At 44.1% G+C, this 20,657-nt stretch overlaps 1 protein-coding gene across 1 annotated transcript; it reads left to right on the top strand.

Moving 5' to 3' along the window:
• Positions 1 to 54: 54 nt before the first annotated feature.
• On the top strand, positions 55 to 18,841 carry NDUFA10 (NADH:ubiquinone oxidoreductase subunit A10). The gene is made up of 10 exons (XM_082230613.1): positions 55 to 213; positions 2,009 to 2,177; positions 3,711 to 3,926; positions 6,101 to 6,187; positions 9,545 to 9,666; positions 10,717 to 10,796; positions 12,931 to 12,985; positions 14,510 to 14,595; positions 16,032 to 16,140; positions 18,497 to 18,841. Exons 1-10 carry the CDS (start codon positions 151 to 153, stop codon positions 18,563 to 18,565), a joined length of 1,056 nt encoding a protein of 351 aa, XP_082086739.1. The 5' UTR covers positions 55 to 150; the 3' UTR covers positions 18,566 to 18,841.
• Positions 18,842 to 20,657: the final 1,816 nt, after the last annotated feature.

Raw genomic sequence — 20,657 nt, 5'->3', positions numbered from 1 at the left:
CGTACGGGGGCGGGGCGTTGGGCGGAAAGGGGCGAGGCCTCCGCAGGACGTCATCGAGGCGCGACGGATTTGGCGGCGCGGGAGGCGGCGGCCTCTCTGGGAGCTGCGCTTGTCTGTCTCTCGCGGCCTCCGCTACCCTTGAGGGCCGCCATGTCCTTGGCGCCGGTGCTGCGGGCTGGCAGGGCCCGCGCGGGACTCAGCTCGCTCAGGGTGGTGAGTAGGAGGGGGTGGGGGTGGGAAGGCTTCCCTTGTGGACCCGCCTTTTCCCCTCAGAGGAGCTCAAGGTGGCGCCCGCCCTCGGTTCTCCCTCTCCCACAACAACCCTGTGAGGTAGGCTAGGCCCCCCCCAGGCTCCCCCCCGGCGAGGTGGACGGGGAGGAAGGATGGCGAGCAGGCCCACCTCGGGTTGGAATTGGGGCCGCATCGCTTTGGTCGACAGAAACCACTGTAGGAATTAATGGACTGGAAGCTGCCCCCGCCCCGCCCCCAATAGTCAATTTTCTTACCTTTTTTAAAACAGCGCTTTGCAGATTGCTTCTTTTGCTTACTGTATTTATATACCGCCGCAAAGCGGTTTGGGTAAAGGTCATTGCCAAACGTAAGCATCCACCTGGAGAGTTTACAGTAGATGGCAAACATTGTCACCCAAGAGGCATTTTCTGAGGGGGTTTCGGTGTTGAGGGGATTATGTTTTTCGTTTTAGGGAAGTAGTGCTTTTAGCTAAGTGCAGATTTAGGGAATCACTTAATGAGCTTAAGACTCATGCTTAAAAAAAACACACACATACCATGGAGTTGTAGGTTTACATAGAAAAGTCATTAAGATGCCTCAGATAAGGTTGGTAATATTGCAAGAAACCCTTGCTCTTTAATAATTGTCCTTTTTTAATATGATATGGAGAGGGGGCAAAGTAGCTGTCAGCTTTGTAACTGATGTGAAATGTGACACTGATCTCTTGTGTGACAGAAACTTGAGATTTCTAGTTGGTACCAATGGTATTGGTTTGAAATATTTATGTCCTGCTTTATCTTGAGACAAAATAAAGTTTGCTGTTGTCTGAAGACAGTTTGGGGCCTCTGCGGGCTTCCTTGTCAGACGTTGGTGCTGCTACTGAGAAGGCCCTGATCCTATTTAGTTCCTGTTGAACTTCAGCTGTTTGGGAGCACACGTATCAGAACTTCAGTTATTGAAGAAGACAGATAAGACAGTAGATAGGGGAGAAGGTGGCCCTTAAGGTGTCCAGAACCTATAGAAAATTTTGCCTATTAAGTTGTTGCTGGCAATATTTCAGTCATTGTATGATTGTTTGAATCCATCTTAATTTGTGAATGTGACAATTGGTGACATGCTGGTATTAATGGTGGAATCTACACATATATAAAAACCGTTGTGAAAATGCTTTTTTAAAAGCGTTTTTAGAAATACATTGAATTTTCCATAAGGCTCACCATTGCCATCTTGTGTCACATTGTATATCGCACTTAAAACACAATTAAAATGTTTTGTTTGCAGCTGTATAGCTGAGTCCAATGAAAGGAAGCTCAGTTAAAACTGGGGAGGGTTCTGTTCACTGTAGGATGCCAGTGTGATATAGTAGTTAGAGTATTGGACTAGGACCTGGGAGGCCAGGGATTAAATCCCCACTCAGCCTCGAAGCTCAGTGGGTGTGACCCTGGGCCTAACCTACCCCATAGGGTTGTTTTACGAATTAAATGAGAAGCAGCAGAGGCATGTATGCCACCTTGAGCTCCCTGAGGGGAAAAGTTGGGATGTAATTGCAATTAATAAACAATAAATAAATAATAGTGTTCTGTTGCATTTCTGGTGAAACCAGTATAAAGCTATCTAATGACGTCTAATGATTCTTTTTGAAAAAGTTCTGTCAGAGTTAGGTCAATACTGTGCCCCCCCCAAAAAAACCACTGTATGGTTTTGTTGCATATAATGTTAATATGGCAGAACATTAAACCCCAAATATAGTCAATTCAATCTGATTTTCCCCTTCTAGGCAAGGCTTCATGTGAGTTCCCGGTGCAGCCTACGGTATAACTGGCTGGCATATTTTTTGGGAGAGAGAACTACTCCAAGGTTGAATGAATACAGCAAAGTCTTCACGGTGGATGGCAATCTACGAAGCGGCAAGGGCAAGCTTGCACAGCAAGTAGCAGAGAAGCTAGGCATGTACTTCTGTATTGCTGTTGGAACTCACATATAATTTGTAACCTTTTGGGTAGTGGAATGCCCTCCTTGGGGGAGGCTCACCTAGTACCACTGTTACATATATTTAGGTGGCAGACAAAAGCATTCCTCTTAAACTAGGTCTTTGGCTATTCAAGCGGAGGTGGGGGATATTTTTTTTTTTGCACACCCACCCTGTTTCTATTTAGTTTTTGTATGGGAGCTTTGGGTGTGAGTTTCTGTTGCTGCTTCTTTGGGAAGCAGCTATGTATCAATGACAGCCCTCTTCATTCTGGTTGACTTTTGATGGCTGGCTCTGGGTTGGAGGGTTAATTTCATCTAGGCCTATTGCACAGTTAACAAAACCATAGCAAACTAGTTACAAGTTGTATTTTCTGTGTCAAATCTACATACGTTTGGAGACGAAGTGGAACTATTGCATCATTGCATTTATATTCCATCTTTTTCTCCAAGGAGCTTAAGGTGCATAGTTCTTCCTCTCTTCATTTAACTCCCACAACAACCCTGTGAGGCAGTACCTGACCTGGGTCACCTAGTGAGCTTCATGGCCAAGTGGGTATTTGACTCCTGTTCTCCCAGGCCCTAGTCTGATACTTTAACCATTGTACGAAACTGCCTGGCTTTTGTAAACAGCAGACCATCTTTGTTTATAAATGTGTGTCTATGTTTTGGCAAGTGCTGCCTCAGAAGAGATGTTCCCTAATATGTGATGGAGGAGGAGAAATGCCTTGTATGAGAAAGTATCTGTCAGCCCTGTGGAATTTTGGTTGCTTATTTTAAGCATAATCAATAACTTGAAGAATCTGTTGTTAATCAGAAACACTTTCTAAATTGGGAAAAAAAATAATCAACTTCTAATAGCCTAGATAGGGATGCGGGTGGCGCTGTGGGTTAAACCACAGAGCCTAGGACTTGCCGATCAGAAGATCGGCGTTCAAATCCCCATGACGGGGTGAGCTCCCGTTGCTCGGTCCCTGCTCCTGCCAACCTAGCAGTTCGAAAGCACGTCAAAGTGCAAGTAGATAAATAGGTACCGCTCCGGCGGGAAGGTAAATGGCGTTTCCATGTGCTGCTCTGGTTCGCCAGAAGCGGCTTAGTCATGCTGGCCACAACCCCAGAGTTGGTCACGACTGGACCTAATGGTCAGGGGTCCCTTTACCTTTACCTTTAATAGCCTAGATAATGGGGTCTTAGTGTTATATTACACTTTGATCCATCCTGATCCCTCAGGACAAAAGGTGTATAAAATAAATAAATATACAGCAGTGGCCATCTGGAGAAGATGGGATTTGAGAAGACTATTTTAAAGACAGAGACCTCCAATTGTCTTGCATTGGTTCGCTTCTGAAAAGTAGGTTTGGAATGGAACTTCGTTGAAGAGTGCTGTGTAGATAATGTAAAGAAAGTCCTTGCATGTGTATAGAGACGCAATTGAGCTTGTATTCTGGAGTGGCTTAAGATGAACATCAATATCAGGCTTTCCCTTTCAAATCTTTGATTGCTCTTTCCAGGTTTGCGATACTTTCCAGAAGCAGATATTCATTATGTGGACAGGGTCACAGCAGATGGAACAATATTGGATTCAAAATTCAGCGGAAATTGTAGCCTGGAGAAATTTTACAGCAGTCCTAAACACCCAGATGGAAACTCGTATCGGCTTCAAGCCTGGTTATTCAGTAACCGCCTCCTACAGTATGCTGATGCCCTGGAACACCTGCTGACCACAGGTAATGTAGTTCCTTTTGTTCCTAAATAAACTTACTAATTGAAATTTGGATTCTGTTTAGAGAAAATGTGGCAAAATGAAAACATAACTGGGAATTCACAGAGCAGCAGCCAGCCATAGTTGGTTCTTCAGTCTTCTTCAACCTGGTGCCCTCCAGATGTTTTGGATTACAAGTCTCATTGGCTGCAGGCTTCCTGGACATTGCAGATACCAGGTTGATGGAGACTAGAACATTTTAAGAAGCGGTACCTGTGCAATTTCAACTTGCATGATTGAAGACAGGCTGGTTGAAATTTAGCAAATTAAATGCACACATGTTTTTTCAGGAGTGAATAATAATAATAATAATAATAATATTTTATTTATACCCTGCCCTCCCCAGCCAAGACCGGGGAGATGATAACAACAACAACAACAACAACAACAACAACAACAACAACAACAACTTATTAAGAGCAGTTGAGTTGGAGATAAATAGGTTTGGCTCATTACTAGGCCAATGGAGTGCCATTTTGAGTAAACTCCTCATTAGGGATAAAAATAGCTTGGTCTGGTCCTGTTCACAAGTGACACTAAAAGCACCTTGATGACTTACTTTATGCCATGATGAGTGAATGTTCTTAACACAAAGATTGCAGCTAAGTTATTTTAGAAACTGAACTTAATGCCCCCCAATAGCTGCCTATATTTGCCTATATCGACTCAAAAGCCAAGACTGGTATAGCAATGGAGATATTGCAAGAAAGTGAAATGAACTCCTTAGAATTAAAAGAGCTTTTAAACTTTCTGCCTTCCTTGCTGGGCTAGGCTTTCTTGGCGTGCTGGCTTTGGAAGCCTGGGGACAGCCCTATGAGATCTCATGAGAGCTCGGATGGCCCTGCAGAAGCACCCCAGAGCTAACACACTGAGCTGGCCTTGCCTGCTTAAAAGTTCTCTGCCTTGCTTGGTGGGCAAGGCCTGTTTGGTACACGTTTCCAGAAGAGTCAATAGGGTGGTTTGAGTACGCATATTTTGGTGTATATATGTCACCCCTAGAACATAATTCCTGTATAAAATCCAATTGTACTGTACTTCTTCAAAGGTATTTTGAACAAATATGATCTGGAGGGTTGAGTGGTTTGCCAAAGCAGAGCACTGCACTTCCTGCCAACTTTAAGATACAATTGCAGGTTCTTCCTGTGATTAGCAGACCTTGAACATGTGGGCTTTAGGGTGTAGTGTCAAGAAATTAATTATTGCATGCATAATGCTGCTTTGCAAACTGGGAGAAAATAATAATAATAATAATAATAATAATAATAATAATAATAATAATATCTTTATTGTCATTGCCACGAAATTACTTGACTGCTCCATAAAAACACTAATTAAACAATACAGTATAATACAGCAAGGGAGATTAGATGACTTTCAAAGTCCGGGCTTCCCATTCAGGGCCGAGATCGCTCTGGAGAAGAAGCTGTTCTTAAGACGGCTCGTTCTTGTCTTCATCATCCTGTATCTCCGTCCCGACGGCAAGAGCTCGAAGAGACAGTGACCAGGATGCGATGGATCTTTTACTATGTCCAGTGCCTTCCTATGGCACCTTGTGGCATAAATCTGCTCCAAGGTGGAGAGTGGGCAGCCAACAATGCTCTCTGCTGTCTTAACAACCCTGCACAACCCCAACCTGTCCTGGGTAGTACAGCTTCCGTACCACATACATAAGCCATAAGTGAGCACTCTCTCAATGGCACAGTGATAGAAGGCAAGCAGCAGTTTCTGCGGAAGACGGTTTTTCCTTAGTATTCTCAAAAAGTACAGTCTCTGCTGCGCCTTCTTCACAAGCCCCCTTGTGTTGACACTCCAGGACAGAGCCTCTTGTAATTCAATGCCCAAAAATCTGAATGTTGTTACCCTCTCCACACAGACCCCATCAATCAAAAGTGGCTGGACGTTGCTCTTCTGCCTCCTGAAGTCCACCACAAGCTCCTTTGTCTTCCTTGTATTTATGAGCAAGTTGTTAGCTCTGCACCACTCTGTCATAATAAGAAGCAGCGTTGAGGAGCACAAGCTTTAAATAAAGGTTGCCTAAATAAAAACTTAGCCTCGCTCTAAGCCCAAACCCCATAACTTGTATGAATAATATGTGATGGTGTTTCTCATTTTGAAGTTGTGATCCCTGTTTAACTTCAGGGCAAGGAGTGGTTCTGGAGCGCTCCCCCTACAGTGACTTCGTGTTCTTGGAGGCGATGTATAAGCAGGGCTACATCCACAAGAGGTGTAAGTCATCGTTTGAATTTATTTATTTATTTAAAAGATTTATAACCCAGCCATCATCGGTACTGGTTTGGATTATGTGGGGCGAGCAAACAAGGCCCGAATCCTATTGGAAGAAGGTAGGACTGGAACAGGGGAGCCCAACTCTAAGGTCTCTCTCCCCACTTTTCTCCCAGACCTGAAACTTACCTCCCTCTGCTCTGCCCATGACCATTGTGGTATTTGTGTGTGTGTTTGAGGGGGGTGTGTGTGTTGTGATATAGCATCATCATGTAAGCAGAAGGAATTTACTGTTGGGTAGGAGTCTCTCCCAACCCTCCCTGGAGATTCAGGGAATTGATCTGGGATTCCCCCCCCCCCATTTTTTTCCAATTCATTATAAATCTTTTCCCAGAAGTCTTTCACCTTGGGACACGTCCACCACATGTGAAAAAAGTACCTTCTTTCTCTCTACATTTCCAACATGTATTATCATTCATGTGGTAGATCTTTGCCAGTTTTACTGGGGTTAAGTACCATCTATACATCATTTTCATGATGTTTTCTTTTAATATAGTACATGCAGTAAACTTAACCCCTTTCTTCCATAACCTTTCCCAATCTTCCAACATTATATTATGTCCAACATCTCTTGCCCAGTCAGTCATTACCCATTTAACTTGTTCATCCTTTGTATGCCACTCCAGCAACAAATTATACATTTTAGACAAATTCTTAACTTTAGTATCTAACAACTCCGTTTCCAATTTGGTTTTTTCCGTTGCAAAACCATTTTTCTTATCAAGCTTATACAATTCATTCATTTGATAGTCTTGTAACCAATCCACTTTATCTTTAATTTGATCAAATGGTTTTAATTTAAATCCTTCATTATCTTCCAACAGTAAATCCGAATATCTCAACCATTTGTTTTCCATATGTACCGTATTTTTCGCTCTATAACACGCAGATTTTTTCTCCTAAAAAGGAAGGGGAAATGTCTGTGCGTGTTATGCAGCGAATGTGTGCTCCCTGGAGCCGAAAAATGAGGCAAAAATCAAACCGCGCTTCAGGGAGAAGGGAGCTCCGTGAGAGAGGAAGCTGTTGCTTTCCTGCATTCTGCCTCAGGGTCTTACTGCCCGCCCTCTCTGTTTCGTTGCTGTGTTTGCTCAAACGGAACAAAGAGCAGGGAAAGCCCCTCCCCTCCAGGCAAGAAGAGAGGAAAGCAGAGCGTCCTTCGTTCTATCCTCTCCCTGCTCCGGAGGGAACAATGTTTGTGAAGGGAAGAGAGATTACAGGTTCGGCTTAAAATTCTGATTTGACTTCCTGCTTTTTGTTTTTGGAGACACACAGCATTCAAATATGCTTTCTTCCATTTAAAAGGATGAAATCCTTAAACAGTGTTTTGCCTGTAAATTCATGCGATCTGGAAGATTACAGTGTCTGTACCTCTTAAGGGATGGCAAAGCTTAGGTTTCGCTGCTAAATAGTTCTTAATGCAGATAAAATGCTTTCTTCTGTCATGCTGGTGGGAGAGAGAGGGAGAGAGAGAGAGAGAGAGAGAGAGCGCACGCTGGCTGACTTGTGTGGGTGGGTGGGGGGAAACTTTTGCCTTCCTTTCCTCACGTTATAGCCCTCTCCTGCATTCTTAGCCTTCTTTGTTTTTCCTTCCCTCCCCACTTAAAATGTGGTTACAAAGCATGGATCCACATGGATCCTCAGGATCTTTGCATTGGGTCACCCCAAATTCACCATCAGAGCACACAGCATGTCCATGGCTACAGCCTGCCCCCCCAAAATCACACACCCATTGTTGCCTGGGGCTGCAATGGTGCAAAAACGTGGTTACAAAGCATGGATCCACATGGATCCTCAGGATCTTTGCATTGGGTCACCCCAAATTCACCATCAGAGCACACAGCATGTCCATGGCTACAGCCTGCCCCCCCAAAATCACACACCCATTGTTGCCTGGGGCTGCAATGGTGCAAAAACGTGGTTACAAAGCATGGATCCACATGGATCCTCAGGATCTTTGCATTGGGTCAGCCAAAATTCACCATCAGAGCACATAGCATGTCCATGGCTACAGCCTGTCCCCCCCCCCAAAAAAAATCACACACCCATTGTTGCCTGGGGCTGCAATGGTGCAAAAATGTGGTTACAAAGCATGGATCCACATGGATCCTCAGGATCTTTGCATTGGGTCAGCCAAAATTCACCATCAGAGCACATAGCATGTCCATGGCTACAGCCTGTCCCCCCCCCAAAAAAAAATCACGCACCCACTGTTGCCTGGGGCTGCAATGGTGCAAAAACGTGGTTAAAAAGTATGGGTCCACATGGATCCTCAGGATCTTTGCATTGGGTCACCCCAAATTCACCATCAGATCACATGTCTGTGGCCACAGCATGAAGCACAAAAATGATACGTCCACTGTTTCATTCAGAATATTTTTTCCCTTGTTTTCCTCCTCTAAAAACGATGTGCGTGTTATGGTCAGGTGCGTGTTATAGAGCGAAAAATACGGTAACTTTTTCTGGGTCTTTGTTTCCATTGGGAATATCCACCTGGGTGTTTTCCTTTCTAGGAGACCTTTGTACCTAATCCATACATTATATAGCGCAATCTGGGACTTTTTACTTGCAAGGCAGACACACTATGACCTCTGAGCTAGGCAATGAGGGAGCTCCTTGGCTTGTCCTTGTACAAAGAGTTGCTGTGTTCTTGGTGTGTGCTGATCTAACCGCATAGCTTCCTGGCTCTTGGGTAGGAGAATGAGGGAGCAGAGAGAGTTGTAGCAGGAGGAAGGGTGTCGAGAACCTACTCGACATCCGAAATAATCAGTCTCACACCAAGATGACTTGAAGAAAAAGCTTTGGCTTCAGCCGTGCAATGTTTATTGTGTGCAGTGAAAATAAATCATCCTCTCTCTCCTCCAGCACAGCGTTTGTTCTGTCTCGTACTCAAAAAAGTAACAATCACAAGAATGTTACCTTGCCTCTGCCCGCAGACAAAGAGAGTCCTATGCTACGTGAGCCAATCATTTAGTCTAGCATGAGGTGTTCACGTGCTCATCATGCTCTTAGCAATATCTCGTGCTGCAAAATCACTGCAATAACAAAAAGCTTTTGTTCATGTTTTTATGTGCAAACCATTTTCCCACAGAAGGGGACTTGCTGGGTCATCTGCAAGCGATTTTTAATTTTTTGACTCTCCAAAGGTGGTCTCACAGGCACAATGTGATACAGTGGGACATTTCAGTACGCATCTGCTACAGAGTGGTTTGAATAGCTGGTGTAAAACTTTCCATTTTCTCTGCCTGAAACAAGATGTGCCTTTAGCTGACGAAAGCATTCTCTTGCTGGCTTTCTTTCTAGGCGTGGAGCACTACGATACAATGAAGGATCTTAGTCTTTCTGATTTCTTGCCCCCTCACCTGACCATTTATATTGACGTACCTGTCTCAGAAGTAATGAAAAGGATTGAAGAGAGAGGCAAGGTATGCTTGGTTTGGGCGGGCGAATAATATTGCGTTCAATAAGCCCGCAACTTACACACATTTAACTTGTGCACATTCAGCTTTATCACCTTGGCAAAGTAACAAATAAAGGAGGTGGAAAGCAAGAGAGTGTACGGGGGGGGGGAGAGACTTTGGCCATCCCACCGACCATTGAACCCAGTGTGTTTTGACTACATGCGATTTTGGCTTTAGGTGTGATCCCAGGGTTGTAACCCCCACGTGAGTTGTGGGCTTAGTGTATTAGTCTGACAAAGAGTGCTCCTTCTCCAGAAGTGTAGAACTTGTGGTGCCGGGATTGTTTTTCTACTGACAAATCACTTTAGGGTGTGGAAGACTGCCCTTGTAGGAATATATTACGTTTTGACTCTGCAAGTCGGCTTCCTTCCTTATTTATATGAAGCATTTTTGCCAACCTCTTGGGCTGAAAAGGTTTGCAGAGTGGTTTACAGAAGGCAATAAAAAAAAAGGCAGTCCATGCCCTAGGGGCTTATAATTAAAACATACAAGGCAAAAGGAAAAGGGGATGAGGAGGGAAGAGGAAAACAAGCAAACCCAGACACTGTTTGTTAAAGTTGCACGGTTTCTTCTTACAATGGCCAGGTGGAATGGGAACATTTCAGGGTGGGGGAGAGGAGCTGATCTCAGCTGAGTGGAAAGAATGAGTGGTCCCACTTCCATCTCCTTCTGCTCTAGCAGAGTGGGGAGACCCATGTATGCCACCTCACGGTGGGGTAGGAAAGCAATAAATAATAATGTTACAGAAGCGTCTTGTGGTGTGACTTTTCGTCCCTCCCCTACTGGTATTACTAAAGGGCAAGAGGGAAAGACCTTCCTGTTCAAGTGCATCTTCTGACTTTGATCAGCACTGCATTGGTACAAATACTCAACTTTATAATTCTGAAGCCTCTCTGGAAATTCTAGATGTTATAATAAAGGTGATAGTTAAATGACTTCAGCTGGTCAAATGAATACAGCAGCAGTAGCTTCAGTCACATTGAGTTTGAATGTGTGATTTATTTATTTTTAAAGCCGTATGAAAAGAAAGTATCACCTGCATATCTTCAGAGCATTGAAGATGGCTACAAGAAATCTTTCCTGCCTCAGATAAGGTTAGTATGTGTTAACACGAAACAAGCACCGTTTAGTAAAACTGCTTGTACATCAGCAGCTTTGTGTCATACAGTTTGTATTCTGGTTCTTAATGTACGATTGGCCTTAGAAATTACAGTGCAAATCTCAGCTTTGCTCTCTGTCAAAGGACTGGAAGAAAAGAACTGGATGGTGCTTCCCTCTTGGGTGTTTCCATTCATAGGCTGATCTGTCTTAACCCTCTTGGCTCTTTTTTCTCTGCCTTGTGCCACCCTTTCCAGGTTCACATGTGGCTGCACTCTTTTTGCCCCATTTCAAGTTGCTTCTGGACTTCTACTCCCACATCTTCAGGTGTGGCCTGTCCTAGTTGGTGCTTCATCTTCACACTGCATTTGTTTTTGCCCCCTTCGTGTCTGTCCAAAACTACATCTTCATTAATTTTGCTTTCCAGACAACTCAATTTACTCATTCTTTCCTGCTACATTATTTCAGACACTTCTAGTTTACAGTATATAAATTACCTTTGAAGAGATTAACTTAATTACTTCTTTTTTAAAAAATTCTGTTTTGCTGCACCTCTCTGTTTCTGCTCTGGATCCTCTTAACTCCTGTACTTGCTTAACTTAATCCATTTCAATAAGGGGTTTCTTACTTTTAACTAATATTTTGTTTCTTGTATGTTTTTAGGCTATCGTTCTGGAAGTTGGAATTTATTTAATAAAACAATTTACATCTCGCCTTTCTGTGCTATTGAAAACATTAAAGGCATATTTACCGTATTTTTCGCTCTATAAGACGCACCAGACCACAAGACTAAAGAAAAAAAATATTCTGAATCTCAGAAGCCAGAACAGCAAGAGGGATCATCCGCTGCACAGTGAAAGCAGCAATCCCTCTTGCTGTTCTGGCTTCTGGTATAGCTGTGCAGCCTGCATTCGCTCCATAAGATGCACACACATTCCCCCTTACTTTTTAGGAGGGAAAAAGTGAGTCTTATAGAGCAAAAAATACGGTAGTTCTTTTTGATTCCTGCATTTCAGGGGGTTGGACTAAATGACCCCTGGGTCCCTTCCAACTCTACAATTATATGATTTTGTAGCTTTCCCCTTCCGTATTTATTTATTTATTTGTTTCTTATAAAAATGTTTATGTACCGCTACGTCATAAAAAAAAATTATCACAGCAGTTAAACATAAATCCATACAATATAAGTCATAAAGAAGTTAAAAAGAGATATCAGTTAACCATTGAGGAGGGATATCTTGTTAATTGCCTGCACAGGCCTGGCAGAATGGAAAGGTTTTCAACAGGCATTTAAAAGCTGGCACAGAAGGTGTTTGCTGAATCTCTAGTGGCAGGGCATTCCACAGGACTGGGCCAATGACACTAAAGGCTTGGCTTGTTGTCAAACGAGCCTTACCAAAATCTGCGATTACTGCTGTGTCTCTCTGCTGCTGCCGCCCTCCACCCCACCCTCTCCCAAGCATGTTGTTGTTGAAATGTTGTTGTGTTACCCCAGATATGTCCTGCTGCCCCTCCAGAATCCATTCTCATCTCTCCTGCAGTTCTGGGATATGGCACATTCTGTAGCGACTCCATGACATACATGCAGTATGTGAATTGGGGGTTGCCTCTTGTTTCCCGAGACCACATAACACTGGTCCTGAGAGATCTGCATTGGCTCCCAGTACGTTTCCGAGCACAATTCAAAGTGTTTGTGCTGACCTTTAAAGCCCTAAACGGCCTCGATCCTATATACCTGAAGGAGCATCTCCACCTCCATCGTTCTGCCCAGACACTGAGGTCCAGCTCTGAGGGCCTTCTGGCAGTTTCCTCACTGCGAGAAGTGAGGTTACAGGGAACCAGGCAGAGGGCCTTCTTGGCAGTAGCGCCTGCCCTGTGGAACGCCCTCCCTGCAGATGTCAAGGCAATAAACAACTTTTACTTTTAAAAGACAACTGAAGGCGGCCCTGTTTAGGGAGGTTTTTAATATCTGATGCTGTATTGCTTTTAATATGCAGTTGGGAGCCGCCCAGAGTGGCTGGGGAAACCCAGCCAGATGGGTGGGGTATAAATAATAAATTATTATTACTATTACTATTATTTTCCTCCATATCAAATAAAGTGATTCAGTGTTACCTTGTTTCCTTCTAGTGAGACTTCTGAGGTCTTGCAGTATACCACAAGCGAGGCTGAACACGTGGAAAAAGTAAGTTGCCATGAGCTGTCTCTCTTTGTGTGACCTCTTTTGCAGGATCCCTTCCATTGCTCTGATGGTGGTGGAGGCTGCTTGTGTGTTTATTGTCCATCTTTCCAGCTTTGCTTTGTCAGGTTCAGGAAGGATGAAATAAAGTGGGCATGTTCAGAGAAGTGCAAGTAGACTAGCAGAGCGAGCCTTTTCCAACACCCCCTGCCTGCTCGTTCTAGCCAGGGCGGGTGTGTGTGTGTGATATTTCTCCTTTATTCCATTGTATTTCCTCCCTCTTGGTTTCCATGGAAGTGAATTAACTGCATCAGCTAGAAGCTGACAGGTCTTTGTGCAACAAGCCTTTCAAGTAGGGAATTTCCCAGTCTGCATCTATATCAGAATTGGTTTTTGGATGTTTTTATTGTTTTATCAATCTGTCAGGGATTCTTTAGCTGTGATTCCCGCATTATAGGGGGTTGGATTAGATGACCCTTGGGGTTCCTTCCAGCTCTGCAGTTCTGTGATTTTAAGAAAAGCAATGTGGCCGTCTCGGGGGAAGGGTTGCATTAAGCTTACAAAAGGCCTTGAATTCTCGGTGTGTTTTATCACACATGCACCTTCACCTCTTCCCCTGGAGTATTGGGGGAGCTGTAGGAAGTAAGTGGCAAGAATCTGTCCCTTTGACCTCCAGTGAGGTTCAGAGGAGAGTGTCCTTTCCCCTGCAAGTGATCGAAGGGAGAGCTCATGGCTGAATGGAAGAACACCGCTTTTGCATGCAGAAGTTCTCAGATGGCCTCCTTGGTGATACTGCAGTGGTGTCTATGCTATGAAGTTATTCATATTGTGCTTTATTATTTTTCTGTGTGTGTGATGCTGAACTGTTAGCCACTTTGTGTTCCCACTGGGAAGGTAGGCAAATCACAATATGATCACGTCTTGTAGTGGGGGCATTACATTCCAGGGATGGCACATAGACGCAAAAACGTGTATATCTGAACCACTCCCTTGGAACTGCCCCCTACACAGACCATCCTTACCTTCGAAGCAAGGCAGAGATTTGATTGTACTGTAAACCAAAATATGGGGGGGGGGTGAGTTACAGGATATTGACTTGCTGGGAACAGGAATTGCTCAGCCTCTCGTTTCCTTTCTTGCCTGAACTCTGCACTTAATGGAGTTCCTTGTTGCAGATTTTAGACCAGGCATCCCCAACCTTCGGCCCTCCAGATGTTTTGGACTACAATTCCCATCATCCCTGACCACTGGTCCTGCTAGCTAGGGATCATGGGAGTTGTAGGCCAAAACATCTGGAGGGCCGCAGGTTGGGGGTGCCTGTTTTAGACTTCCCACCACATTTCATTCCAGTTCGTTCTCCAGGTTAAGCTGATTTTTAAAAACCCATCTAAACTCCGTACTTTAACGTCTGTGGTGCAGCATATACCCCTTGGTCATCTTGGCCTTGCAGCCTTGTGGTAGCAAAGAAGCTCAGGTGTCCTTGTGGAGAGCTGGCTGGTTGCATTGATGCTAATCCTTTTCTCTTGGCAGGTAATAGAAGATATTGAGTACCTGAAGTTCAACAAGGGACCTTGGCCTGAACAGGACGATGTCTCTTTTCATCACTTGAGGGTTCTGTAAGGATGGACTTTCTAACTAGTCTCCTTTCATGTTGCATCTCTTTCTACAGAAGCATCTCAGAGCCGCCTCCTGCTGCGGAGTGTGGCACAGCTTTAATGTTTCAGAATTGAATACATACAGCAGTGTTTCCTATATATTGGATTACCTTTTTTCACCCCAATGCAAAATTACAACAAAAATTACAAACATAAAATCCAAAAGAAGAAGAAAAAACCCCAAACAAAACAAAACCACACCCACAAAGAAAACCATGCCATCATAATAATCTTTACGTACATATTGACTTCCTTCCTCTGTTTTGAGACCTCACAATTTTTAATCTTTCTGAATTGTTGTGTCTAATGTAAATTACCTCTATCTTTATACCTTTCGCACCATTTTTCAATTTCTTTAACCCTGCAAAGCTTCATTCTTTACATACCGATATACTTACTCCAGAACAATGTTTTTTCTTATATTCCTTAACACAATCTCATTCTTTTGCTAATTTTTGGTCTGATTCTCCCCTTAAGAATGCTATGAATCTTGCCAAATTTATATATTCACAAAGTGTAGTTTGCCATTCTTTTATTGATGGGATTTCCCCCCTTTCCAGTTTTTTGCTATGAGCATCCTGGCAGCTGTTGTCGCATAGAGGAATACTTTCCTTTGATTGCCAGGAATTTCTTTTGTAATTATATCTAAAAGGAATGCCTTCTGTTTTTTACTAAAAGATATTTTAAACATCTTTTTGATTTCTTCATATATTTCATTCCAAAATTGTTCAATAGGTCGGCATTCCCACCACATGTGAAACATTGTTCCTATTTCTTTCTTGCATCTCCAACTGGTATTTGATTTTGATTTATAAATTTTTGCCAATTGGATTATCAAGGCATACTCTTGATATATTTTTATTTTTTTATCTAGGATTGAAGTTGGAGGTGCTTCACAGTGGGGATTGCCTTCCCCTCAGGGGATGCTAAGCTTGGTTTTTTATGCCCTCTGATTAGCAGCCAAGAGCAATGACTTGCAGAGGTGCAGTGGGCCTCTCCTATGGACAGTACAGCTCCATTTCTGTGCCCAAGTTAATGGGCCACTCATTTGCTAGCTAGAGATGCCCACCCTGTGCAGAGGCAAAGCAGAGTAGTGACTCATGCAGAGAGGCAGCAAGCACCCTTTGAAGCTGGTACTTAATTCAAGCCCAAGCCGAGAAAGGAGAAAAGCTGCCTGTCTATCCTGCTCTGTGGAACTCTGGCCTGCTTTTGGGTGAGTGGGTGGGTGGTAAACTCTGATGTTGACAGATTGAAAGAAGCATCTTATCTCCTTACCCCCCCCAAAAAAAACCTGTCATCTCTCTCTCTCTCTCTCCCCCACCCCAGTGTGAATCCCCAAAGCTGCTGCCTTTTCAGTAAGCATAACCAAGCTGCTGTTGTTATTTTTTGCATGTTAGGGCACAGGACAAGTACAGTGTCATCCTTCCTACTACTCTCCCTTTCTACATACCTGAAATCACAGTGGGAGGCCTCGATGCTGACAAAGCGTTTACTGAATACAAGGAGGTAAGAGGAGAACATTCAGTGGTGGTACAGTAAAATGTAATTTTTGGAAGGTGGCAGAAGAGGAACTCCCAAGAGACATCCTGCATATTTAAGTTTTAAGGTCCAGCACGCTGGTACTTTTTCATGGTGATGGGCTGTGAACCTTCATCTTGTCAATGTTCTTTTGGTTTTATGCTCGGATACTTCAGGTGCCTTGTACATACTTCAGGTGTCTTTTTATATTCAGCAATTTTTAAAATGAGGTTGTTTGATCCTCAGCTCAGCTTTTAGATCTGTAGCCTGAGAGAGGTGGTATTTTGCACACACACACAAATGTACAACTGGAAAAATTGGAAAAGTGGTATAATACAGAGTGGCTTGCCAAATTATTGGAGTATTACAATATATCCATATCGGAAGGATCTCAAAAGAGAAGATAGACAAGGACTGGAAGGTGTTTAAAGGATATTTGCAAAATCATATTGAAAAATCAGAACTCCTATTAGAATAAATAAGTTCCGTTATAAATAATGAAATACTAAATAAGATGGATAACAATGTGTAACAGAAAAAGAGGTAGAAAGTTGGTTTAAAAGTGTGTGAAAGAAAGTAATAGAAGTGGAAAGAAATTGCAATTGAGTAGATTGGAAGTCTAACACAAGGGTGGGGTGAGGTATGGTGGTGGGAAAAGTATGTGTGGGATTGAGTGTGGGTATGTATGAATATTTTTAAGGATTGTATAAAATGTACATAATATGTATTAATGTTGAATTATTTTAATAGAATAAATGTAAAAATTATTTTTAAAAAATGTACACTGCTATAAAACAATAACTTGTGCCCAATCCCCCCCAAGAATTCTGAAACTTGCAGTTTTCTTAAAAAGAATTCTCTGGAGATCTGCAGCTGCAGTTCTTCATGCAGCACTTAAACTTTGGCTCTCCTGCAGGAGGCAGTAATGGCCACCAACTTAGATGGCTTTAAAAGAGGATTAGAGAATTTCCTGAAGGAGAGGCCTGTTGATGGCTTACTAGCTATGCTCTGCCTCCACAGTCAGAGACAACAATGCGTCTGAATGCCAGTTGCTGGGAACCACAGGAGGAGAGAGGGCTTTCATTCTCAGATCCTGCTTGCAGGCTTCCCATAGAGGCATCTGGCTGGCCACTGTGAAAACAGCTGGACTAGATGGGCCATTGGCCTGATCCAGTAGCCAGGCTCTCCTAATGTTCTTATGAGACAACCAGAGAGGAGAGGGAATGGCTATCAGGCAATTATAAGTCTGCGAGGTCAGTGTTTTCCACAGCCTGCTAAAAAACCAACCCTATGTTGAAAAACTGTGTTCAGTTCTGTTTGCCATCCCCAAAGGGCTCTGAAAGGGCAACCAAAATATCATGAAGCTGGAATAGCTCCCTATGAAGGATGGCTACCACCTCGTGCCCACGTGGTCAGGCTTTTTCCAAGGAGAAAGGAACATTTTATTATGACAACACACTTAAGAAGTGTGTGTGTGTGTGTGTGTGTGTTGAGAACATTGCAAGAGGTGCATAAAACCATGCATAGTATAGAGAAAGTGGAATGAGAGCAGCTTTCTCTGCCTCTCATATAAAGCGAGAACCTAATGGGGTCATAAGAGATGTGGGTGTCGCTGTGGGTTAAACCACAGAGCCTAGGACTTGCCGATCAGAAGGTCGGCGGTTCGAATCCCGGCAACGGGGTGAGCTCCCGTTGCTCGGTCCCAGCTCCTGCCCACCTAGCAGTTCGAAAGCACCTCAAAGTGCAAGTAGATAAATAGGTACCGCTCTGGCAGGAAGGTAAACGGCATTTCCATGCGCTGCTGTGGTTCACCAGAAAGCGGCTTAGTCATGCTGGCCACATGACTCGGAAGCTGTACGCCAGATCCCTTGACCAGTAAAGCGAGATGAGCGCCGCAACCCCAGAGTCGGCCACGACTGGACCTAATGGTCAGGGGTCCCTTTACCTTAATGGGGTCATGCGGTGAAGCTAAACATTGGAGAAGCCAAAGGAAGGACTTTTTTATGCTGTGCTGCCGCCGTGGAATTGGCTCTCACAAGATGCCGTGGCAGCCACCACCTTTGAAAAGGGAATTGTTTATGGCTACGAGCCACAGCGACAATATTCTTCTGCCTGTTTTCCTGGAGTCAGTATGCCTCCGAATGCCACTTGCCAGGAATCTAAAGTTGGAGAGAAAACTGCTGTGGCACTCAGGTCTGCCTTCCCATAGCCACCTGGCTAGCCACAGTGGGAACAGGATGCTTTGGCCTGATCCTGCAGGCCTGCTCGTATGTTTTCAGGGCAGTGATGACAAGAGTGAAGCTGTGCCCTTATCTTCATGGATCTTCTGTGCTTTCTACTGCAGCTTCCTGGACGTAAATACGAACAAGGCTACAACGCTGAGGCTGGCGACAAATGGATCTGGCTGAAATAACGGGTTGGTGGAGCTCCTGTGATCAGCCTGCCTTTTGTGGGTGATGCCTGAAGCTGGACCGACACGACCAGGTCATTGTCGAATGACCTTGAAAAGAACGAAGTCTAAATCACCTCCCATGCAAAGTAATTCTCAACTGAATCCCATTAGGAAGACTGATAAGTGATTGGCAAGGCAGGTAGGCATGGCCCTGGGAATGTGGTCTTATCATCAGAGTGGTGGCTGGTCCAGGAGCTTGGCTGGATTTCGATGAAATAAAACCCTTTACTCGTGCTATTTTCTTGGTGAGCATTTTTCTTTGCACAGCACATAGTTAAACTATGGAACTCGCTCCCGCAGGAAGCGGTGTTGGCTGCCAACTTGGAAGGCTTTAAACGAGAATTAGACACATTCATGGAGCAGAGGGCTATCGATGGCAGCCAGCCACAATGGCTGTGCTCTGCCTGCATAGTCGGACGCAGCAACACTTTTGAATTCCAGCTGGTGGAAACCACAGGAGGGGGGAATGTGATTGTGTTTGAATCCTGCTTGCAAGTTACCCAATAGGGGCATCTGGTTGGCCACTGTGAGAACAGGGTGCTGGACTAGATGGGTCTGTGGCCTGATCCAGCAGCTTCTTCTGTGTTCTTTCAGCAGGTTGTGTGTGCAGTTACCCGAAGGCCCAGTCTGTCTCAGAGGAAGAATAATGTGTGGTCTCAGAATAGATTGCTAGATTTCTCTTCTAGTGCCTGTGGTCTGTTGTCTTAGAAGTGGCTGGGCAGTGTCTTTTTTTTTTTTTTAGGAGGAATGTGCCAGGGAGGGCTTGAAAAATGACCAGTTCCCTCTATCCTCATCCAAACGTTTTCTTAGTGAGCATTTCTCACTTTTTCCTGCATTGGTTACTTCTAGACTGGAACGCTGCAATGCCCTCTGTGTGGGGCTTCCCTTGCGCTTGATCTGGAAGCTGTAGTTAGTGCAGAATGCTGCAGCACGATTGCTGACAGAGTGAGGCCTTGTCAGCATAGAACACCTTTGCTCAGAGATTTGCACTACTTGCAAGATCACATTAGCCCATAGATACCCACTCAATTGACAGAACTGGCACTGTTACAGGTTCCATATAATACTCATTTTGTATTTGTAAGAAATTTATTTTTTAGTGTGGCAGCGGCTACACTCTGGGATTCCCTGCCATTTGATATCAGGCAGGTGTTTCCACTGTACTCTTTCTGGTTCTGTGCACAGAAGATTTTTATTTAGAAAAGGCTACCCAGACATGTAGAATATTGCTATATGTTTTAATCTGTTTTCAATTTATTGTTTTGCTTTAGGGTTTTTAGGGTTTTTACTAGTAATTTTATTGTTTCATTCTGTTTGTAAATCGCTTGGAGGTTTTGTTTTGTTTTTAATGATCAAACGGTGAATAGATTTTATGAAATAGAGGAGAGGCTAGAAAGGATTTAACAGTGTGGTGCAACTCATACATCAGTCCTGACAAACAAATAACAAAGCAAGGACAAGACCTTTTTGAATAAAGCCACTTCACATTTAATTAAAAGGGGGTGGGGGTTAGAGAGGAAATCATTTCCACACAGATTCTGACGTCAGCCGAAGTGGGTGGTGGAATAGGGATAGGCCGCTCTTCGCACTAGGAGGTCCTTATTTATAGATATGCTCACAGAATAGCAGTGAAAAGCAAGTAGAGGCCGGTGACTTCTAATAAATTACATTCTTTACATTTGCACAAAGTGGAGTGGCCAGGAGGGAGGAAATGTAAGGGGGGGGCAGCATGGCAGGGGCTGTGTGGAGGGAAAAGGCGTGAGCTGAACACTGGGCTCTGAGCCAAGAAAGGCAGTTTCTCCCACAGCCCTGGGGAATGGCTCATTGGGCAGTCTTGGTGGCTGGATTTCAGGGCCCGGGTGCTATCCTGCTGCTTCCCAGATGTTTGGGGCTGCAGCTCCCTTGAGCTCCAGCCAGCACACTGGAATTGTGCTGGGGTTGGTGGGAGCTGCCATCAAAAGCAGTTGGAAGGCGCCAGGTGGAGGGGAAGCACCTCTCTCTTCATCTTCCTGGCTCGAAAGATAGACTTGCTTGGGCCTAGACTGCTGCTGCT

Source organism: Podarcis vaucheri, assembly GCF_965113315.1.
Source record: "Podarcis vaucheri genome assembly, chromosome: 7".
Classification (NCBI taxonomy): Eukaryota; Metazoa; Chordata; class Lepidosauria; order Squamata; family Lacertidae; genus Podarcis; species Podarcis vaucheri.
Note: the sequence above shows the minus strand (reverse complement) of the source record. Positions and strands in the feature narration are given on the sequence as shown.

Coding starts and splice junctions, on each gene's coding strand:
- NDUFA10 (XM_082230613.1), top strand. CDS start 151: ATGTCCTTGGCGCCGGTGCTGCGGGCTGGCAGGGCCCGCGCGGGACTC. Junction 3,927..6,100: donor GGAACACCTGCTGACCACAG/GTAATGTAGTTC, acceptor GTTTAACTTCAG/GGCAAGGAGTGGTTCTGGAG. Junction 12,986..14,509: donor AGGCTGAACACGTGGAAAAA/GTAAGTTGCCAT, acceptor TTCTCTTGGCAG/GTAATAGAAGATATTGAGTA.